Raw genomic sequence first — 19,559 nt, 5'->3', positions numbered from 1 at the left:
TTCTATTACCTTCATATTGTCTTTAAAGCTGTTTTGACCCTTTTGGTGCTTTTGCCTGTGTAAATTTCTTGACCCCCCCCCCAAAGAGCTAAAGGCTTATCTTAACTCTGCAGTGCCACTTTAAAAGGCGTCAAGTAGTAGGACAGAGTGGGAGGTGATCTGAATCAATGCTTTTAACTTTTCAGTACAGATCGACTGCAAAGGCTTCTCAGCCTTACTGTCTGAATCAACCTGTTTTACACACCTTGCCATCCATCTTCAATAGCAGCTATCTTTAGAAGAACTTCTTACCATTAGACAGATCTAGGGGGCTGGGACGTTGACTGAAATATTTACAACCATAGAAATCCTGTGCAAGAGGAGAAGTGGAAGGCTTGCTGGGAACTTCCTGTTGCACTACTTGGGGAAGAGCTGTGCTGAAGGGGATTGGTTCAAACACCTGGGCTGCATTCCCAGTTCTTATTTGCTAGTTGGGTTGAGACTCTGCCTGCGTCAGAGGGGTTGCAATTTTGAAAGCCCAAGGAGACAGGGACAAGAGGCCCTGGTATACTTTTGTTGCTAGACAGCCTTAATGAAAAGACTGAGGAGCACCTGAAAGAGAGTCTGGGACCATGGTTCTCAATGAGCGTGGTGTGCCACACTGGTGTGGCAGGAGAGGGTGGAAAGAGTGGTGGGAAGATTCAAGGACAATCAAAGCAACATTTAAACATTTCAGTGTAGTGTAGTATAATATTAAAAATAACTTTATTTGCAGAATATGGATATGTTTTCAAAATGAGAGCAAGAGCATCAAATGATACTGAGGACTACTAAATAATAATAACATGCTAGTTAATATGCTAATTAATATGCTAATATGATTTATCAGCTACTTTTAAAATGAGGCTGCATTTTAAATTGCATTTTAACCTGTATTTTAAATTGTTTTTTTTCTTTTCTTTTTCTTTCCCCCCTATTATGTTTTTACTGTGATTTTATTGGTGTTAGCCACCCTGAGCCCGGCTCTGACCGGAGAAGGCGGGGTATGAATAAAATTTATTATTATTATTATGATCCAGAATCACCGTTCGGACATAGTACTAGAGACCAGCAATGGCTATTCTTCTACATTACCAGAAGTAATGTATTTAGTGTTAACTTCGGAAGTGTATACTCGATTCTGACCAAATCAAGCCTCCTGGTGTATATTGTGCTCTGGTTTGGAGGCTTATGCTGTCATGACTTAGCTGAATAGAGGTCAGGTGAGTGGCACAACCTCAACACTGTCCACTACTTTCTAATGCTAGAGGTGCAGCGCTGGCCTTTTATATGGCAAGTCAGCTGTAGCTAATGTGTCACGTTATTTCACGTAGAGAGCTGTATTGCCAGAGCAGACTGTGTGATGACTGAGATGCTGCTATGTTGCTGAACATAAATAACTATATAATTCCTATCATCACACACACTATTATCTACTGCACAACAGCAACATTTGCTGGTGGTGTTAAGACACATTCTGCTGTGATCTCACTAGCCAGCTAGGGACACAAATATCGTGGCAGTGCTTTGACTCTGCACAACCTAGAAGACGACAAGTAGACTGGATTTTAATTCAGGAATAATTTCAGCAGCCCACCTGCTGCCAATAGAGCTGACATTTCTAAAATAAAGCTCTGCCTCAAAATAATGTTTTGTTTTAGACGGCACTAGGACTATATGATATATAAGAAAGGGATTATTATACTTTTACTTTTCAGGGCAAGCACAGAAGAAAAGCCTCACTCAGCAGGTTTCTTCACATTAACTACCTTTTGGACAGAAACCTGCAGCGAAGCTTGCAAAAAACACTTAATACATAATTTACTATTGAATGAATGCACCGATTTGGGTGTTCTAATTAGAGCATTTACTATACAGCAGTGGTGCAGGTAGATAATTTCGGAACCTGGACTTAATGGTCTTACAAGCTACCCCCCCCCCCCTTTAGATGGCTGCATATATTACCTCAGTTGTGAAACAGAATTAACATTTATCTCCCCACCGCCCCAGGTCATTCTATGCTTTACAGCTGCTTCTATATTCCTGATATGTGAGATTGAAACACAGACAGCCCCAATTTAAACAAGAAATATTCTGAGCAGGTGTAGTTTCATGTTTTAAACTCAGTTAAATAATAGGATCATCGTGACTATGGGAATAAAATGGAGTTTGCTTCTGTTGCCCTGCTGCTACACACATTTTTTGTGAATGCAGATCACTTTGCTGTGGAAAATATGTGTGTGTGTGTATATATAAAATAAATAATAATAATAATGATAATAATAATAATAATAAAGGTCTAGAACTCTGTAGACATACACGATGTATTTACTTGAATGTAATGCACACCTTTTTTGGCCAAATTATGTCACGGAAATTAGAGTGCACATTAGATTTGATGGTGCATTTACATTTGCTAGTAAATACTTCTTTGGTTTCAAGGTTTTGAAAATTAAGGTGCACATTAGAGTCACATAAATATGGCATTAAAAAGAAAGGATATTGCAACAGTCAGCATCAGCACCATGCTGGTCCAGGTACTGACACCAGGCCTGTTTGCTGCTGCCCCTATCACCTACCACTCACTAGTTGTTGTCTGCAGCTGAAATACTAAGAAATACAACAACTGATTATCAAATTAAACAAACAACTACACTTGGATCTTCGGAAAGCAGACCATAGAGGTATGCATATTTTAAAAAGAGTACCGTTTATTCATCTATGCAGATAGAAGTGTGTTGTGCTTTGTGTGTGTGTGTGCATGTGGGGAGGGGCAGGGAAGTGCTTTCTACTATGAAAACCCAGTATCCATCCCACAAAAGATGTATTAATTAATTTATTATTTTAGGAATTTATACCCCAACTTTTTCATAAAAATGTTTGGCTTCCTCCAGGATACCAACAATAATTTGTTTTAAAATCCTTTTTCACTACTACTACTATTACTATTACTACTACTACTAATAGTAATAATAATAATAGTAATAATAATAATAATAATAATAATAATAATAAAAATCACAGTAAATGCAGCAGGAACAAAGTCAGGAAAGGCTCAATATGCTGGTATTAATTGCCAGGCAAAGCCTAAAATAGGAAGTAGTCATTCAGCAAGTGCCAGTAATGAAGGAAAAGTAGACGCTTGCCTTATCTCAGAAGGGGAGCTTTTCTATAAACCATGTGCAATAACAGAAAATATCCATCTCTTTCTTGTTGCAAATAGACCTCCACTGACTGTGGAACAAACAGGAGGGCCTCATTTGACAATCTTAGGGGAGAAGGCACTCCCTTAGAGAACCTGGTCAGAAGTTGCTTACGGCTTTATAGATAAATATCAAAAACTTAAACCTGGCCCAGTAGCATGCTAAAACCAGTTCAATTTTTTAAAAAATAAAAAAGGTGTCGCAAATTTGCAATAAATTGCCCCAATTAGAAAGCTAGCCATTGCATTCTGCACTAACTGCAGTTTCCCAACTGTTGTCTTGTTGGGCTGTGTATAAGTGCTGCATTTTGACTAATAACTAATCAAGGATGTTATTAGCAGGAGGCATAGCTGCTCAGGACCCCTTCACATGCAAGCAAAATTGGCTGCTGCACATTACTGCACAGACACTGTATCCGGAAGTGTAGCCAGCCTTGTAAGTTCTCATACATTGCATGCACATATGTGCACATTAAAAACATGTGAGCATCCCATCAGAAATTTTCATAATTTCCTTGCTTTATTTCACTCACATGAGATGCTGACCGTACTTGCTTTGTGGTAGTTTGTCACATCAATATATGTGTTTACAGTACTTTGCCCACCACCACTTAAATATTTAATTGGCAATTAATATGCTGAATTTTTACTATATTAATCAGTAGGTGCAAATGTTAAACAGCGAGGCTGAGTCTTAAACACACAGTTCTTTTTAAAGCTATTTTGGTTCTAGTGTAACTGTAACGGAGAATGAAAAAGGATATTCTGAGTGATCAAAAATGAACGTCAGCTTTTCCTTAATCCACTGTGTGCTCTCATAGTTCCTTCAATATCTCAAAAGGCCCCTTCATTTATATCAATTTGAAATTTAAATTTAAATTATTTTGTTGAAAGTCACGATGATTAATCGACTAAAAGGTTTAAAATCGGTAGATAGCTCCACTTATAATATGTAAGCAAAACAATTCAACAGCTGCAAGAGCCAATTCCCAAGAGACAAGACTGTGAAAGCAGACAATATACTGTTCTAACCAAGTAGGAATAATTGATCTTTCCCCCATATATCTTATTGTGACAAATGGAATGTGTTTGTACATTATGTGTTTTACATGTACATTAAACAGACATGTGATGTAAGGAAACTGTATACTTGAATGCATAGTGAATAACTGATTTGGAAGTAGCTCATTTAGTGAATGCAAAAACAATAAATATGCGATAAAAGCTTTATAAATATATTTGAATTCTTAATGGCTTTCAAAGAACTTCTGTTAGATATAACCAGTTCATATTAGTTTTATAAATACTTGATTTAGTATCAATTGTAGATAGAAATATAAACATTGAACTACATTAAAATACCTACAAATAAAGGAACAATCAGTAGACCTTCCGAGTCACCGAATTAATCATTCTTGAAAGATATTGTTATAACTTTGATAAAGGAAATCTGCAGTAAAACATTATTCCATTCTTCCTTAATTAAGTTGCTTCCTAGCAATGTGATGCTTCAGAAAAAAGTGCTTTCGCATCAGGAAAGGCTTGCATTATGTCCACAGAAAACTTTACTAATCTTGTGTGCCTAAACTCAGTTAGTAGTAGTTTGCGGCCTTATCAAGCTTTTATGAATATATATGATGCTGCCTTATACAAAGTCTTTGGGGCTTTTAAATCTGAAAAAGGCAAGTAAAATAGAGGCATATAAAATTATACACACTGGCAGAAAGTAGAATGTGAATGTTTTCTTCTTCTCCTAATACTAGAACTAGGTAAAGGTAAAGGGACCCCTGACCATTAGGTCCAGTCGTGGACGACTCTGGGGTTGCGGCGCTCATCTCGCTTTATTGGCTGAGGGAGCCGGCGTACATGTGGCCAGCATGACTAAGCCGCTTCTGGCGAACCAGAGCAGCACATGGAAACGCCGTTTGCCTTCCCACCGGAGCGATACCTATTTATCTACTTGCACTTTGAAGTGCTTTCGAACTGGTAGGTTAGCAGGAGCAGGGATCGAGAAACAGGCATTCACTCTGTCGCAGGGTTTCGAACTGCCAACCTTCTGATCGGCAAGCCCTAGGCTCAGTGGTTTAACCCACAGCGCCACCCGTATCCCTACTAGAACTAGGGCTCATCAAATGAAGATGAATGTGCAAAAGGAGGCATTTCCTCACACAGCATGTAATTAAAACTACGGAAATTTATTTCACAACATGTAGTGGTGGCCACTAACTTGGAGGACTTTAAAATTCATGCATAAGACTATCAAAGGCTACTAGTCATAATGGCTATGTACTACCCCCAGTGTCAGAGGCAGTATGTGTCTGAATCCAAGTTGCTGGGAACACAAGAGGGAAGAGTGCTGTTGCACTCATGTCCTCCTGCTTATGGGCTTTCCCTAGTTATCTGGTTGGTTACAGGGAGAACAGGGTGCTGGACAAGGTGGTTTTGGTCTGATACCAAAGGACTCTTGTTATATTCTGAAGCCAGGTTATAGGTCCCGCTAGCTCTAGGCAGCCTAATGTGACAAGTGGATGGGTCTTTTTTGAATGCTGTTACCTGAGACTTTAACTGGAAAGGTTAGGAATTGAACTTGCAACATTCCATGCACACCATAACACTGTTTAAACCTTTCTCCAAAAAGCTCCCCATCCGATACCCAGAGGATTCTTAATAACCATAGGAGACTAGATAAATGGTTATTTACAGAATTTAAAAAGGAATGGCATATGTTGGAAAGATACACAACAGCAAGGTTTTGTATGACCAAGGTTTATGATTCTGGGAACAAGTGCTCCTTCTCTGCCTCACCCCTCAAATCCTGGCTCATTATCTTGGCTTGTTAACTGATAGTAAACCAGAATCCTCCTGTTCAGATATAATGGGAACTTGGGCTTACAGCAAGCCAAGAATGAAGCTGCTGTGTGAATGGAAGAACATTTGATCCAAATTCTCATTCCTGGCTTCATAAACCATGGTTCATCAACTTAAGAAATAGCTTGAACGCTGCCAGCAAATGGTAGTTTAAGATGATGCTAGTGATGTATCTTAAAATCAAATATCTAACGTAAGGAGGCTTAGACTTGAATAACTGTGTAGTATACAGTAGGCATACACTTCTATGTAACTTCTCCCCATGGGCTTATTATTGATTTTAGATAGTAGCAACTGATGACATTTGTAAAAGGAGAATGAAATATCATGCCATTCCACACCATACCACCACATATTATTGTTAAACTGTTCTACAGGGCAAGTCACTCATCTGACCAATGTCTTGAAAGATGCAACATATTAAACACAAGGCTGTGTATTAAGATCAGTGCCCTGACTAACCCCTCAATCCATGTGGAACCCATCTTCCAAGAATTGTTTCCTCACTCTCTACAGATTCGTAGCAGATTCATTTGTGTGTATAAAAATTAACACTACTGAGTTATCCTCTCACATTCTACAGCTTAGGGACTGCACATGGGTAAGGTAACACTTCAAAAATGTAACATTTAGCTGATCAGCTGTTTAGAAAGAGATAGAGGGTGCTTAATCCAGTCCTCCTGTCCACCAAAGAGCCAATTTGGGGGACTCCCCCTCCCCACACCACCTTTGTATCAGGGCATTGGTTCTGAGCTGTTGACATCTCAAATGTTGTTTTCCCTTCTATTATCTTGAGGCTTGCTTGGTGATGATACCAGAAAGCGAAGATCAGGATCAATCTTTGAGAAAGATCTTATTTGTAGCTTTGAGGAACATTTCTGTAAATGTTGTAGAAAGTTGTAAGTTGACTCAAGCTTTCTTTCAATTAGCGAACAAAGCCCTTGACTTCTATGAAATAATCCTAATTTTTGAAATAGATACACAGCATCAGAAACTACATTAGCGTTAGGTAGCTCACTAGTCTGCTGTGTTGTAGCTTCTTAGCAGATTGGTTTAGCTTCATGACAGTAATTGTCATTAAGTAACTGTAGTGAAGTGAGGTAGGCAACTGCATTTAGGTACAAAAACCAATTGAAAGCAGTACTGTGAACTAAAAATTACAACTTTCCAAAGGTACAGGCCTTTAGCTATTAACTGACTGTTGTTGCTGGGTTTTCAGGCGATGAGTGTAATACTTTGTACATGTGTGTTTTTAAATAGTTTTGTTTTAGTGCTGTTTTTAATACGGTTATTTATTTGTTTTTTAATATTTATATTTATTGTGTCTTTTAGTTGTAACTGTATTAATATATGCTGTAAGAAGTCTTGGGTCCCGCACTGGGCAAAAGGCAGCATGTAAATAAAATATAATAAATAAAAATAATATGTATCTATTTAGCACTGCTAGTATGCAGGTTTGCTTATTAATAGTCTGAGCCAAATTTAAGATCCTCTGGGATGAGAGTGTTTAGATTAAGCAGATCCCAGACTTTCTTTCTAAGCTGGGGCTTCGGTGGTCTAAGCCCCTCACCCTGGTTGGGCTAGAGATAAGGTGGTGGAACTTAGAACAACATAAGTCCCCGAAAAGGGATGATCTGGGAGACAGGGCAAGCAGAAACCTATTCCAAAACCTGTTCAGCCCAGTCATGTCACCTAGGGCCCACTCCTCAAAACTCATGTCCACACTCACCTGCCAGTTTAGTTGGCAACAGTCCCTCCCAGAGGCTCCTAAATGCCATAACTTCCTGTAGTTAGGATTATTCTGCTAGTCCCCATCCACAATACTCACATGTCATGACTGAACTTCTAGGACTGAAATTACATGAAATGTCTAAGGGAAAATGTGCAAATGTTAATGCTGGACAATGTTTACATAATTAGCGTTTAGAATACTTTGATGCACACTTGTATGTAAAATTTAACAAGAGAGACAAAATAGTAAAAAATAACCATATAGGAAGAGAGCCAGAGTAAGAAATATTAAAAAGGCTATGAAGTTCATTGAAAAAAATGTTTGCAAGATATCTCAACTACAGGCATCAACCCTCACATATATTTTTAGCACTACTTCCCACTACAGAATGTGACAATTTAGGATAACTTTAATTCCATGACTATGTTTCAGGCCTTTCATTGTGCAACAAACAAATTCAAGAATCTACCCTCACATATTCTCAGTGTATTAGCCCTGGCAACTTGCCCATCGTACTTGTTCCTCATTACTAAAACTACAAGTTGAAAAGTACAAAACAGGCAAGGCAAGAGATTCTGGGTTTTTGCAGAAATGTATTTGTATAGTCATTTTAAACAACTTTTCACAACATTCCTCATTTCACCACTTTCCTCAACAGGGTGTGTGCCAGCAAAAACGTTTATGCAAATATATTGATAATGCACTATAAGTGGGTCTGAAAATGGTACTGCATAACTTATCAATCCATATTCATTAGAGGTCCTTTACTCATACTGTGTTCCACTAGTATGTTAGTTATGATATATGTAGAAACATTGCTATTTCCTTTCGAAAATAAAGTATTTCCTGCTATTTTATTATAACAGTATGTTTAGATCCAAGTGTGTTGTTCCACAAGCAGAAAGCATTTTCTGCTCATGGAAGGGCTATTTCTGACATAGCATTATGTGAAAGAAAGTGCAACACAATTAGTGCAAATCACTGCACAACCACTTGTGAAAGACAGTTTGCTATATCTCTCTGGTTTCCATTGGTTGGCATTAGAGATAGCATGAGCGTTGCTCTCAACTTCTATGAATGGAAGGGGGAATTTGATTCTTAAGGCAGTGTTTCCCAACCGGTGTTCCGCGGCACACTAGTGTGCCGCGAGACGTTGCCTGGTGTGCCGTGGGAGGGAGGCGGGCGAGTTGGGCGGCGAGAGGCGGGGCGGCGGCGGCGAGGAGAGGCCGCCCAGCGCGGGGCTCTCGCCGTCTGCCTGCCTGGCTGCCTGCGTGGCGCTGACGTCACAGGGCTGTAACGTGCCCCACATAGGCACACGCAGGACGGCGAGCGAGCTCCCTCCCACATCCCATCGCCACTCGCTTCGGCCGGCCTACTGGGCTGTCGCAGGCGGAAGGCCTGCGCATGCGCGAGGTTTTCACGCCTTCGGGATTCCCTTCACGCCTTCCTCCTCCCGGGTCCTTGAGAGCGCGGGAAGTGGCAGCGCGAGACCGGCGTTGAGCCTGGTAGGTATTGCGCTTGCCAAGGCAGTCATTTGGGAAATGAAAACTTGCAAAGCAAGCAACCAGTTCAATCTGAAGTACGTGTATGCTTAATATCCTGTATCTGAAACCTGTTCTGCCCCCTCCCCCACACTTGGTGCCATTTTCATCTACACATGCAGCAGAGTAAGTTGACCCAGAATAGTACCAATTCAGATGGCAGATGGGAGAATGACAGTGCTGAATGCTTTCCCATGTAGAACAGTCCCTGCAAATAAAAACCTAGCATATTTGGAAGAGGGATGCTAGCCTAACCATTACCTTCTATGCTGTTACTATTTTTTAATTTTTTTTTACATAAGTAAAAAGTGACCTTTCCCCATCTGGCATGGTGGTGTGCCTCGAGATTTTTTTCATGAAACAAGTGTGCCTTTGCCCAAAAAAGGTTGGGAAACACTGTCTTAAGGATTCCTTAAACCTCTGCTCCAGAGGATTGTGAAACCTTTCAAAAAGCATGGAAGGTGGCTCAGGTTGATTGCAGAAGGAGGGAGTAGGTGAAAATCACATTTTTTCCCTTTACATTTGCAAGAGCCTCTAGTCGAATAAAGGCCCTTGCAGATGTGGAAGGGCACCTTTGCATCTAGCTCCAAATCTTCCAGAAATGCTTATGTTTAAATCACACATTTGGAAAGGAAGCCCTAATGGATTAGGTGTGAGAAGCTCCCCATTGCAAAGCACACCTTAATGGCTGGGGTGCAAAGAGTTCTGCATTGCAGAGTGAATATTGCAATGTAGAAATAGTTGCACCCTAGCTCTTAGAGCTTGCTTTGCACTGGGGAACACCTCTCAAACAACATGGGCCCCCCATCTCCCTATAATTGATGATATGCCTAGATGCAGCGCTTATACACTACAGTACGGACCATACTTTGTTTCCATACTGTGGTGTACCTCCAGGTACTTTGTTCCATGAAGTTTTCAAACAGTTCATGAAACAATAATAAGCATAGTTGTTCCACTCATGTTTCTTTGCATCCATCCGCCAAAGTGTTTCTCAGCCTTAATAAAAACATTTTCTCTTGGGGCAATGCCCTTGATGTTTCTCACAATTTCCTGTCTTACTGAAAGAAATGTATATACAATGATATGCAGTCAATTATATCTATTTCTAATATTCCAGAAATACTACAGTCAGTGTTATCTACATTTGTTTTAAATACAGCAAATATTTTTATTGTCAAATATTTTTCTAAAGAAGGAGTTTCATAAACTGCTACTAAAGGTCTTTCAATTTCTCTGTAAAATATGGTGTTGCATCTACCATGGGGAAAACAAATCTTTGTAAGTTTCCTGAAACTCAGCAACCCTACAGTAATGAAAGGAATGCCAAACATTCATTTTCAGAAAGTTAAATTAAAACCATGTTACTACCACCTGTAATTATAACATGATTTTGTAAAATTAAAACCATAACGTCACTAGTTAGACTACATCGTTATATATTTTAAATAGCTATTTTATTCTGAAAAGGGGAATCTTACTTGTGTAGGACAAACCTCATTATAACAGAAGCAGTTCACAAAGAACCCATTACATCTCAATGACAGTGGAACTAAAATATTTCTCTTTAAGGATAATGCAATTCGACACAAATGCATGAATTTCAAAATATACTACTGGAGACCGTGTGAGAGATTTCAGAAATACATTTTTCTAGCAAAGAAAACAATAACATTACTGGGACTTAGCACAATGCACTGCTGAGGTATCACTGATAATAAGCTGTTACAATTAAAAGAACGAACAAACCTCAACATCCTCTATTCTAAATGTACAATACCAAAATAATTCTAAGACTTATGTAGAAGAAAAAACAACTTGCATGCAAAACAAAAGCCAATGATCTTATTGAAGAGAAATCATTTTAAAATGATAGAACTGCACCCTCTGCTTGTATTTTTAGTGTGCTATACTGGTGATAATAGAAATGTCAGTGTTTTTGCATGTGAATTCAATCAACAGAATTACTGTGGGATATATAATACAAAAAAGGAAAGCCTTTATAGTCACAATCATCCTTCTTCTAATTAAAAACTAATTTCTTTCAGAGTAAGTAACATTGAAATACAGATCCAGCACCAATAGATTGTAATTCATATAAACACCTTAGCTATATTTGTACACATATAAGCAACCATAAAAAGAGCAGGATAAACTTGCAAATCTTATTAGCACTGCCTATTAAGGTCTTTATTCACATTCTACATCTTAAATATAAGGCTCCAGAGTAACTGAAAAATATAGTACTTTATTAAAAGATTGATTAATTAAAACCTTCATACAATTCTATAATGTAAAATAAAAGTATCAGGTTCAAATGGGGGCCACAAAAATAGTAGGAAAATGAAATGGTGAAGATAGTAAAACAGAAAAGCTTGTAGTACAAAATCACTTCAGTTCTAACTTAATATTAATCCTGTATTAATTTGTTACTCATCTCAGGATGACATGTGTACCTTCTAGATATCAATTTTTCTAATTCCAGAAATAACTAACAGCAGTGTGGGACTTACTGCAAATCATACCTTCATACATTTTCCAGATATATGCTTTCTCTTTTTTGTGATATGATGCAAAAGACTACTGTAGCAATTGCTCTTGCAATGCAATCATATTCAAGTTTACTCAGAAGGAAGACCCACCGAGTTTAATAGGGCTTATTTCAGGGTAAATACAGTTCCAGTTTTGTGCTGAAATAAGCATATATGCAGCTCTTTTGTGAGCTGGGGCCTTAATAACTTGACACTTATAAAATCATTAATACAACATATTATATAATTATTTACTTGAAAACTACATACCTTATTTTCGTTCAAAGCTGCAACTTCAGAGAGAGGAAATCATTTTAGGTTAACATAGTTCGAGCATCTCTAGAACATATCACTGTAGCTTTACTGTATTTGATGAGCAGTTTTTAACTGATTTGTACTAATTGCTTAAATGGCCGCTTTTTCTTTCTTTTTTGGAATACAAAAATTCCCCAATGCCCAACTTTCAATCCCAAAACATTGATATATTACATAACAAATGCTGACCACTGTTTATTCTGATAAAATTCAAACTGTAACACATCATGCCTCTAAAGACACTTCCCTAAGATGGAAATAAACACTTTAGGCAGGTGAGCCCTGTTCATTACCTAAATACAGCATGAAACACAAAATGTAAATGTAACCATTAATCATGCGATAACCCTTCTGTATGTTATCGATCCAGCTGTAAATTACCTCAAGTCCAGCCATAGGTTGCATCCATTTTCATCCTTTTCACTTGTCTGCTTTCATAATAATATTGCTGTCTTAACCCGCCGTCTCCCACTATCTAAGTAATAAACCAGGGCAAACGCAAATGTTGACATTGCACCTTTTAATAACACCAGGAAGTCACTTCATGCTCCTCTTTTAAGCCAGAGGGAGAGAGTCAATAACAAAGGAAAAGCTGTAGAGACAAGGCGTATGAAAAATATATATACATTTTTATTTCTTCCTTACACATACATATAAACACGCTCGCCCACCCCTAATGAGTAACACTTAGGAAAGAGGAAAAAAACAAACCAAAACCACGCATGACATTGCAACTTACAAGCAGATGGGAATCTGTAGCATTTAAAGGCGACAAGGAGGCATGTGGAAGAAGAGAGAAAGCCTGGAGAGGACGGGCCCTACCTGCTCACCCCCCTCCCCCAGCAGGCCCTGGCACGGCGAGGGCCGAGAAGAGCCTCTCACGCCCGCCTCGCCCAGTGGGGCCTGCGGTCCCTGGGGGCATTTTTTTTTGCCTCATTCGGTTCCTAGTTCGGCTACATTGAAACTGAGCAACTTCCAGCGCCACCGCCGCCAAAGGGCCTCTCTCTCTCTCGCGCGCACAACCCCCCCCCTTCCATCGCTCCTCCCGCCTCCGCGCGCGCCGTATCCCTCCGCCGCCGAGGCCTCCCAGCCCTTCTCTTACAGAGAAAGCGTCTTTCAGCCGAAGCTGCCCGCCCACCTATCCACACCCCGCCTCTGCCCGCTCGCTCCGACATCTTCGCTCGGCTTTCCCCCCCACTAGTCCGGAGCGAGCTTCAGCTCGAGCGCGTTGTTTTGTGTGGGGAGGGGGAGGAGGAGGGGGGAAAAGAGAGGCAGGGCTCTCTAGGGCGGGGAGCGCAATACCACCACCACCCAACCCCGGGGAAGGCGACCTGAAGGAAAGGGAGTGAAGGGGGTTGAGGAGGGGGGGCGTGTGCGTGTTTGTGTGCGCGCGCGCCCGCCCTGAGGGGAGGGGGGCTGGGACTCTTTGTCTCGGCGGAGGGATTGCGTTCTCTACTCCGCCCGCTCTCTCTCTCGCTCGCGCCCGAAGCTGGCTGGCTGGCTGACGAGAGAGGCAGCAGCAGCAGCAGCAGCAGCGGCGCTTGGGTTGGCGGCGGGTTTTGCTGCGAGTTGTTGTTTCCTCCTCCTGCTGCCGCCGCCGCCGCTGCTACTGCCGCCGGGGCTTGAATGGTGGAGCCGAGCGCCTCGCTGTTGCGGCTGTTGCCACCGAACAAACAGTGACAGCTCCCGGGCGAGCGCCGTCGTCGTCTTCGGCTCGCAGGGCCCCGCCGCCGGGGGAGCTCGGCTTCAGCCAGCCGGGCTCCTCTGGCTCGCCATGTCCGGGGACGGCGGCGGCGGAGGCGGCGGGAGCAACAACAGCGGCAGGCACTCGGCGGAGCTGCGAGCGGGTAAGTGAGGGGCCGGGCTGCCGCCTCCTCCTCCAAGGCCGTGTTTCTCTCCCCCCCCCTCTCACGGCGCGTGTTCGCCTTTCTCAACCCCCCCGTTTTCGCCTTTCTTCCCACCCCCCCTGCAGAGCTCTATTTCCTCATCGCCCGCTTTCTGGAGAACGGACCCTGCGAGGAAGCGGCTCAGGTAAGCGCGCTGGCGCCGGGGTCTGGGCCTGCGGGGTGGGCTGCCGCCGCCTCTTCCTCCGGTTTCTGACGGCCCTCCTTCCGCTCCTCTTTTGTTGCTCCCGCAGGTCCTGATCCGAGAAGTCGCCGAGAAGGAGGTAAGCGCTGCGAGCGCCTTCCAGCCCGGCGCTCTCCATCCGCCTCAGCGCCGGCGGCTGCAACGGCCTCGCCTCCTCCCCTCCCCTTTCCTCCGCCATCCCGGGCGGGCGGGCGCTGCTGGGGCGTCGGGAGGGGGGGTGCGGTGGGGGGGCGGCTAGTAGCCCTCGGTGACCGGGGGTGTGTGTCTTTTTTTCTCCCCCCAGTTGCTTCCTAAGCGCACGGACTGGACGGGGAAGGAGCATCCCAGGAGCTACGAGAGCCTAGTAAGAGAAGCGGCCGGTCGGCGTGGTTGCGATGTGATGTACTAGGGAAAGTTTGTGAGCAGCCCTTTAAAAATTGAATTTCCCGCAATTTTTTTTTTAAAGCAACTTAAAAAAAAATAGGGGCCAGTTTTTAAGCTCCCGGTTTTTGCTTCCTGGACGTGGCGGTGTGTGTTGTTTATAAGAAAGCAGATGGTGCCTCCGAAGTCAGAAATCTGGGGTCCCCGAGTTAGGGTAAATAATAATAATCCTACTAATGCGAGAGCCCTAGAGTCACTATGCTAGAAATAAAGGTACGTCATGGATGTTGTGCGGGGAAAGCGAGAGAACAGGGAGGGGAGGAGCGAGCAGGAACTGCTTGCGAGAGGCAGGCAGGCCTGTAGGAGATGGGGGCGCTCTATTCCATGCAGTCTCGCTTCACATACACAATGGGGCTGAGCAGATATTGAGCAACTGTAAGCAGGCTTTATTCAGGGAAGCCCCACAACTTCCTTAAGCTTTTATCTTTTGCTTGGAACATAACTAATAAAAGCTGCTTTGTGGTTGTAGTCTCAGTCAGTATATGCATACAGTAATCTGCTCTTTGTGTCCGAGTTCTGGTAATGTGGAATTTCAGAGCAGAACGTTAGTTTTAAATAGAGTTCTGTTAGGCAGTGGCAACTTTGTGGACTAGTGTGCTGTTTTATGGAACAATTATTGTGCGTTCATATATCACTTTGGTTGCAGAATTTGTTTTTTTCTGTCCTGCGTTTCATTCTGCTTGTCAGTTTTAGGTGGGCTTTGTTTTCTACTCTTGATTGAAGGAGTGCTTGCTTTAAAACAAGTCAGGCTAAACTAGAAGAGACACTCAGATCTGGGTTTTTTTGGGGGAGGAAGTTCAAAGTAGCATTTAAGATGCCTCCAGGATATATTTTACTGCCCACCCTTTTCAGGCCAAGTAGCAGGTGGGTGAAGAGTTGTAGATCAGGAAAACAGTACAGAAGTGAGAGCTGAACATCTTTTCTAGCAATTTCACTCCTTCACATAGCTGCTTGTAAAATGTGTGAGAGAGAAATCTGTGAGAACTTTGATCATTTAGCCTTCAGTGGTTTTACTGGCTGTGTCTAAATCAATATTTCTCAAACGTCTAATAGTTAGGACACACTTTTTATGAGCTAAAATTTGAATTGTGCCATCATTTGTACACTCCCCAAACCACACTTTCATAGTACATTGGAATAAGAATTATCCACTTAAAGAACTGTTCATCTTGTGTGTTTATTTGAGTGAGTGATCTGGCCATGCCTCCCTGACTGAAAGCAAGCAGGGCCAGAACAGTGACTCATACAGGACAGGCACAGCTAGCTGCAACATCCAAGGGCAGGTAGTTCTGCTTTGTTTTTCAGCAGGAGTGACTGAATGATAATCACACTCAAAATTTTCAGTGCCCGGTGAAGTCTTTATTACAAGGGCATAAGGCCAAACCAGTAAATTATGCAGAGTTGCAGTGGTCTGCCTCTTTTCTGAGTGGGTACTATTGGCTCACAGAAGCTTTTAAAGTATTTTTGACATTCTAACAGTTTCTCATCCAATGCCAGTTTTGGCATGGTCCTGAATATTTTTAATATGCTAGTAGTTTAGATCAATAAGCTGGAAATGTTTAGTGAACAATAAATGACTTGTTTTAAAGTCAATCTTTGGCTTTACTTGCATGTTAAACTACAGTACTACAGTTGGAATGTTCTTCTTTATACATCCATTGCAGCATGTGAGTGATATCCCTGGAGAGATAGCTCTCGAGTGCTTATGTTTTCCAGTGTTGTTAATACTTGAATGAGGCACAAAGGCACATGGAAGGCAGCAGTGTCTTTGTAAAGTAAAGTTTATGTATAATCACCTTATTTTTTTAAAAAAAACACAAGTGTGAAGTCCTGGATTTTTTTTTTATTTGTTGGCTCCCCCCCAAAAAAAAAGTTATGAAGCCAGAAATGCCTCTAGGCTCCTAGTTACCAGTACAACAGCAGAGTTTTATAACGGCACAACATGATTTGAGGTCATGTTTGTAAAGTTCACTTTTCACAAATTCCTAAAGTGCTTTGACTTGACGCTGAAAGAAGAGGTGAGGAGAGGAATCATAGGAGTGGACTCCTTAAAGAGGAATCAATACGCCTACAGTTATTTAACTCTTCTTTCAGTACAAAATTGAAGTGCTTTTAAGAATTTTGACTCCAGCTCTTCTCAGTCGCAGCCAGCATGGTTGGGGATAATGAGAGTTGTGCTCCAGCAGTATGGAGGGCTCAGGTTCTCCATCCCTGCTTTAGATCAATGTAACTTAATTTTAAATACTGTAGTGTTGATGAATTAACTGTTCTGCGTTCCCAAAGTTATATCCATGTTGAACATAAAAACACTGAATGAAATTGCTTGTATGTTTCACTTTCTAAGTCAACAGCCAAATTCTGTAGTCTAACTAAGCACATGGACTCTTATTACAAGCAAAACAGTTACCACATATTCAGCCAGCAGTGCCCAGCTCTACCAGTATGAAATAGCAGAATTAAAATAGTGTTAAGCAAAATTGACCTGTAACACACCTATCTGGTTTTTCCCCCAATTGCATAAGTTCTCAATCATTCATGTTGCAATGAAACAGTTCTAGCAACACCATAGAGAAGACACTGGTTGGGATGCCTTGGTGCCATTGCAGACAGCATGTTAGATAATTCCCAATCGTAGCCAGTGACCAGGTCTGAAACCATAGGTTAGAGCAGTGTTTCCCAAACGTTTTTGGGCAACGGCACACCTGTTAGCCGGAAAAAAATCTCGCGGCACACCACCATTAAAGCCCCGCCCCGTGACGTCAGCGCGCAGCGTCACGCCGGGAGGGACGCACAAAAGCGAAAGTTTTTTCCCTCCCCCTTGCCGGGGTGGGAGGAGGCAGCAAAGCGAGGGCAGCTGAGGCGGCGGCGGCGATAGCGGGCGGAGGAGGGGGCGGCGGCGGGAGTTGCTGCTGCTGTTGTTGCTGCTGCTGCCCGGACATGCCGGCCTCCTCCTCCTCCGCTGTCTCGCGCTCCTCCCTTTTGCGCGCGCTGCCCCGCCGCTCGGCACCAGCACCGCGGAGCCGCCCCCGGCTCGACGCGGATCCTCGCCGCCGCCGCCTCTCACCGCCCGACTCGCCCGCCTTCCTCCCACGGCACACCAGCCGGTGTCTCACGGCACACTAGTGTGCCGCGGAACACCGGTTGGGAAACACTGGGTTAGAGTTTTACAATAATAAATGAAGGATGAAAGTCCAAATTCTATTCTTCGTAATTGATGCCATTTATTTCTTACTAAGGACGATTTTTGCATTGCTTAATAAGAAGAAAACTCTGTGATGTACATAATAAAATCATCAGCAAAACAGATAAAATAAACAAGAAGTTGTTAAACACACATAGATAACTAAATTATATGTCTGGGTAGGCTTGCTGAAGTAAAGTTTGTCCCATGCTCACTCTGGATTTGAAGTTGAGCCCAGTTTAATTTTTGTTACAGTGAAATTTGTGGATACCTACATTAAAATACATTATTTATACATTGTGAAAGAGTGTGTGTGTGTGTGTGTGTGTGTGTTAGAGAATGAATGAGAAGGAGGAGGCACAGTCTTTCAAGAAAAAATAGTGAGACTAAAGTGAAGGGTTAGTCAGTGGCTGATGCAGTATTGGGATCTAATCTGGCTTCTGATAGACATTGCATTGATTTTTTTAAAAAATAGAATAATCTTATATTTATTTTAAATACAGAATACAGAAGCAAGGATGAAGTTAGCCTTTCCTTATAAATCTGATACATTACTAATCACATGAATTCTTGCTAGCCTGTCTGTTTGCACATACTACATACTAATTTGTGTGATATTAACTGCTTGAAGAAAGATAAATAATCAGACCTTGAAATTAAAAAAAAATAAAACCCCTTCCTTCTCTGACAAGGGTTATTCTTAACTGTAGCAGGCAGCCTGACAAGTAAGTGTTGTCAACTCAAATGAATAAATTCAGTAGTCATTGGGATTAGAATCCTGTTTCTCATTTGGAGACTTCCTAAACACCCTCAGCTTATTCCTGGATCCCTGAGGTTTTGGGTGATGTTGTCCACCTTCAAACCATAGCTCTGTGGGTAAAGCATGTAGCTTAAGGCCTCAGGTTCGTGTGTGTCTGGAGACAAATCTTGAAGACACTGGAGGGAGCTATGCTGGTCAATATGTTTGGATTTAACAAGTGATCCAACACAGTATTATTGACTCCTTACACCATTAGTCCCTTTCTTCCTCATCTTTCCACTGCTGTCCACTTGTATAGTCTTTTGGTTAACTTCTTGTACATGGCTATCGTTTTCTAAAGGTTCTAGATTCAGGTAGGTAGCCATGTAAGGTCCAGTAGCACCTTAGAGACCAACTAAGTTTGTTCTTGGTATGAGCTTTCGTGTGCATGCACACGTCTTCAGATACAATGAAACAGAAATCACCAGACCTTTATATACAGTGAGAGGGTGGAGAGGGGCATTACTCAGAAGGGTGGTGGGAATGGGTGATTGGCTGATAGGTGTGGTAAGCCTGTTGGTCTTACAGGAAAAAGCAAGGGATGAGATGGCCAAAAATAGCTTTATCATGTATAATGAGATAAGAATCCAATGTCTCTATTCAGACCAGGTCTCTTCATTAGTTTTCTAAAGTTGCTGCCTTCATGGCATAGTGGACCCCTGCTGTTAATTCTTGGTTGCTGAATGAACAACACTGCATGTTTTATTGGGCATATGGTCAGTAATACCAGAAGTGGCTATCGGGGACTGCTTAGCCATTTCTTTAGAATCTTCCCTCTGCTTAATTCAGTGGGTTCACTGGGTTACTGATCGCTGCACTTCTGTGTTGCATTGTGAACATATTAGATGTGTGTTTTAAGTATAA

At 42.0% G+C, this 19,559-nt stretch overlaps 1 protein-coding gene and 1 long non-coding RNA gene across 10 annotated transcripts in view; one reads left to right on the top strand and one right to left on the bottom strand.

Annotated features, from left to right (window-relative positions):
* LOC310704238 overlaps positions 1 to 13,201 on the bottom strand; it is a 35,662-nt gene extending 22,461 nt beyond the window's left edge. For both annotated transcript variants that reach the window (XR_014524667.1, XR_014524668.1), the window contains exons 1-2: positions 12,947 to 13,201; positions 12,163 to 12,185 (exon numbers count right to left, since the gene is read on the bottom strand). This is a non-coding gene — a long non-coding RNA (uncharacterized lncRNA). The remainder of the gene's footprint in view (positions 1 to 12,162; positions 12,186 to 12,946) is intronic.
* Positions 13,202 to 13,304: 103 nt separating this feature from the next.
* The window catches only part of PHIP (PHIP subunit of CUL4-Ring ligase complex), a 65,696-nt gene continuing 59,441 nt past the window's right edge, over positions 13,305 to 19,559 (top strand). For all 8 annotated transcript variants that reach the window (XM_083497422.1, XM_083497418.1, XM_083497423.1 and 5 more), the window contains exons 1-4: positions 13,305 to 14,054; positions 14,180 to 14,238; positions 14,345 to 14,374; positions 14,579 to 14,638. In XM_083497422.1, coding sequence (XP_083353548.1) covers positions 13,982 to 14,054; positions 14,180 to 14,238; positions 14,345 to 14,374; positions 14,579 to 14,638 — 222 coding nt within the window. In that variant the 5' untranslated portion in view covers positions 13,305 to 13,981. The remainder of the gene's footprint in view (positions 14,055 to 14,179; positions 14,239 to 14,344; positions 14,375 to 14,578; positions 14,639 to 19,559) is intronic.

Source organism: Podarcis liolepis (genome assembly GCF_965112155.1).
Source record: "Podarcis liolepis genome assembly, chromosome: 3".
Taxonomy (NCBI): Eukaryota; Metazoa; Chordata; class Lepidosauria; order Squamata; family Lacertidae; genus Podarcis; species Podarcis liolepis.
Note: the sequence above shows the minus strand (reverse complement) of the source record. Positions and strands in the feature narration are given on the sequence as shown.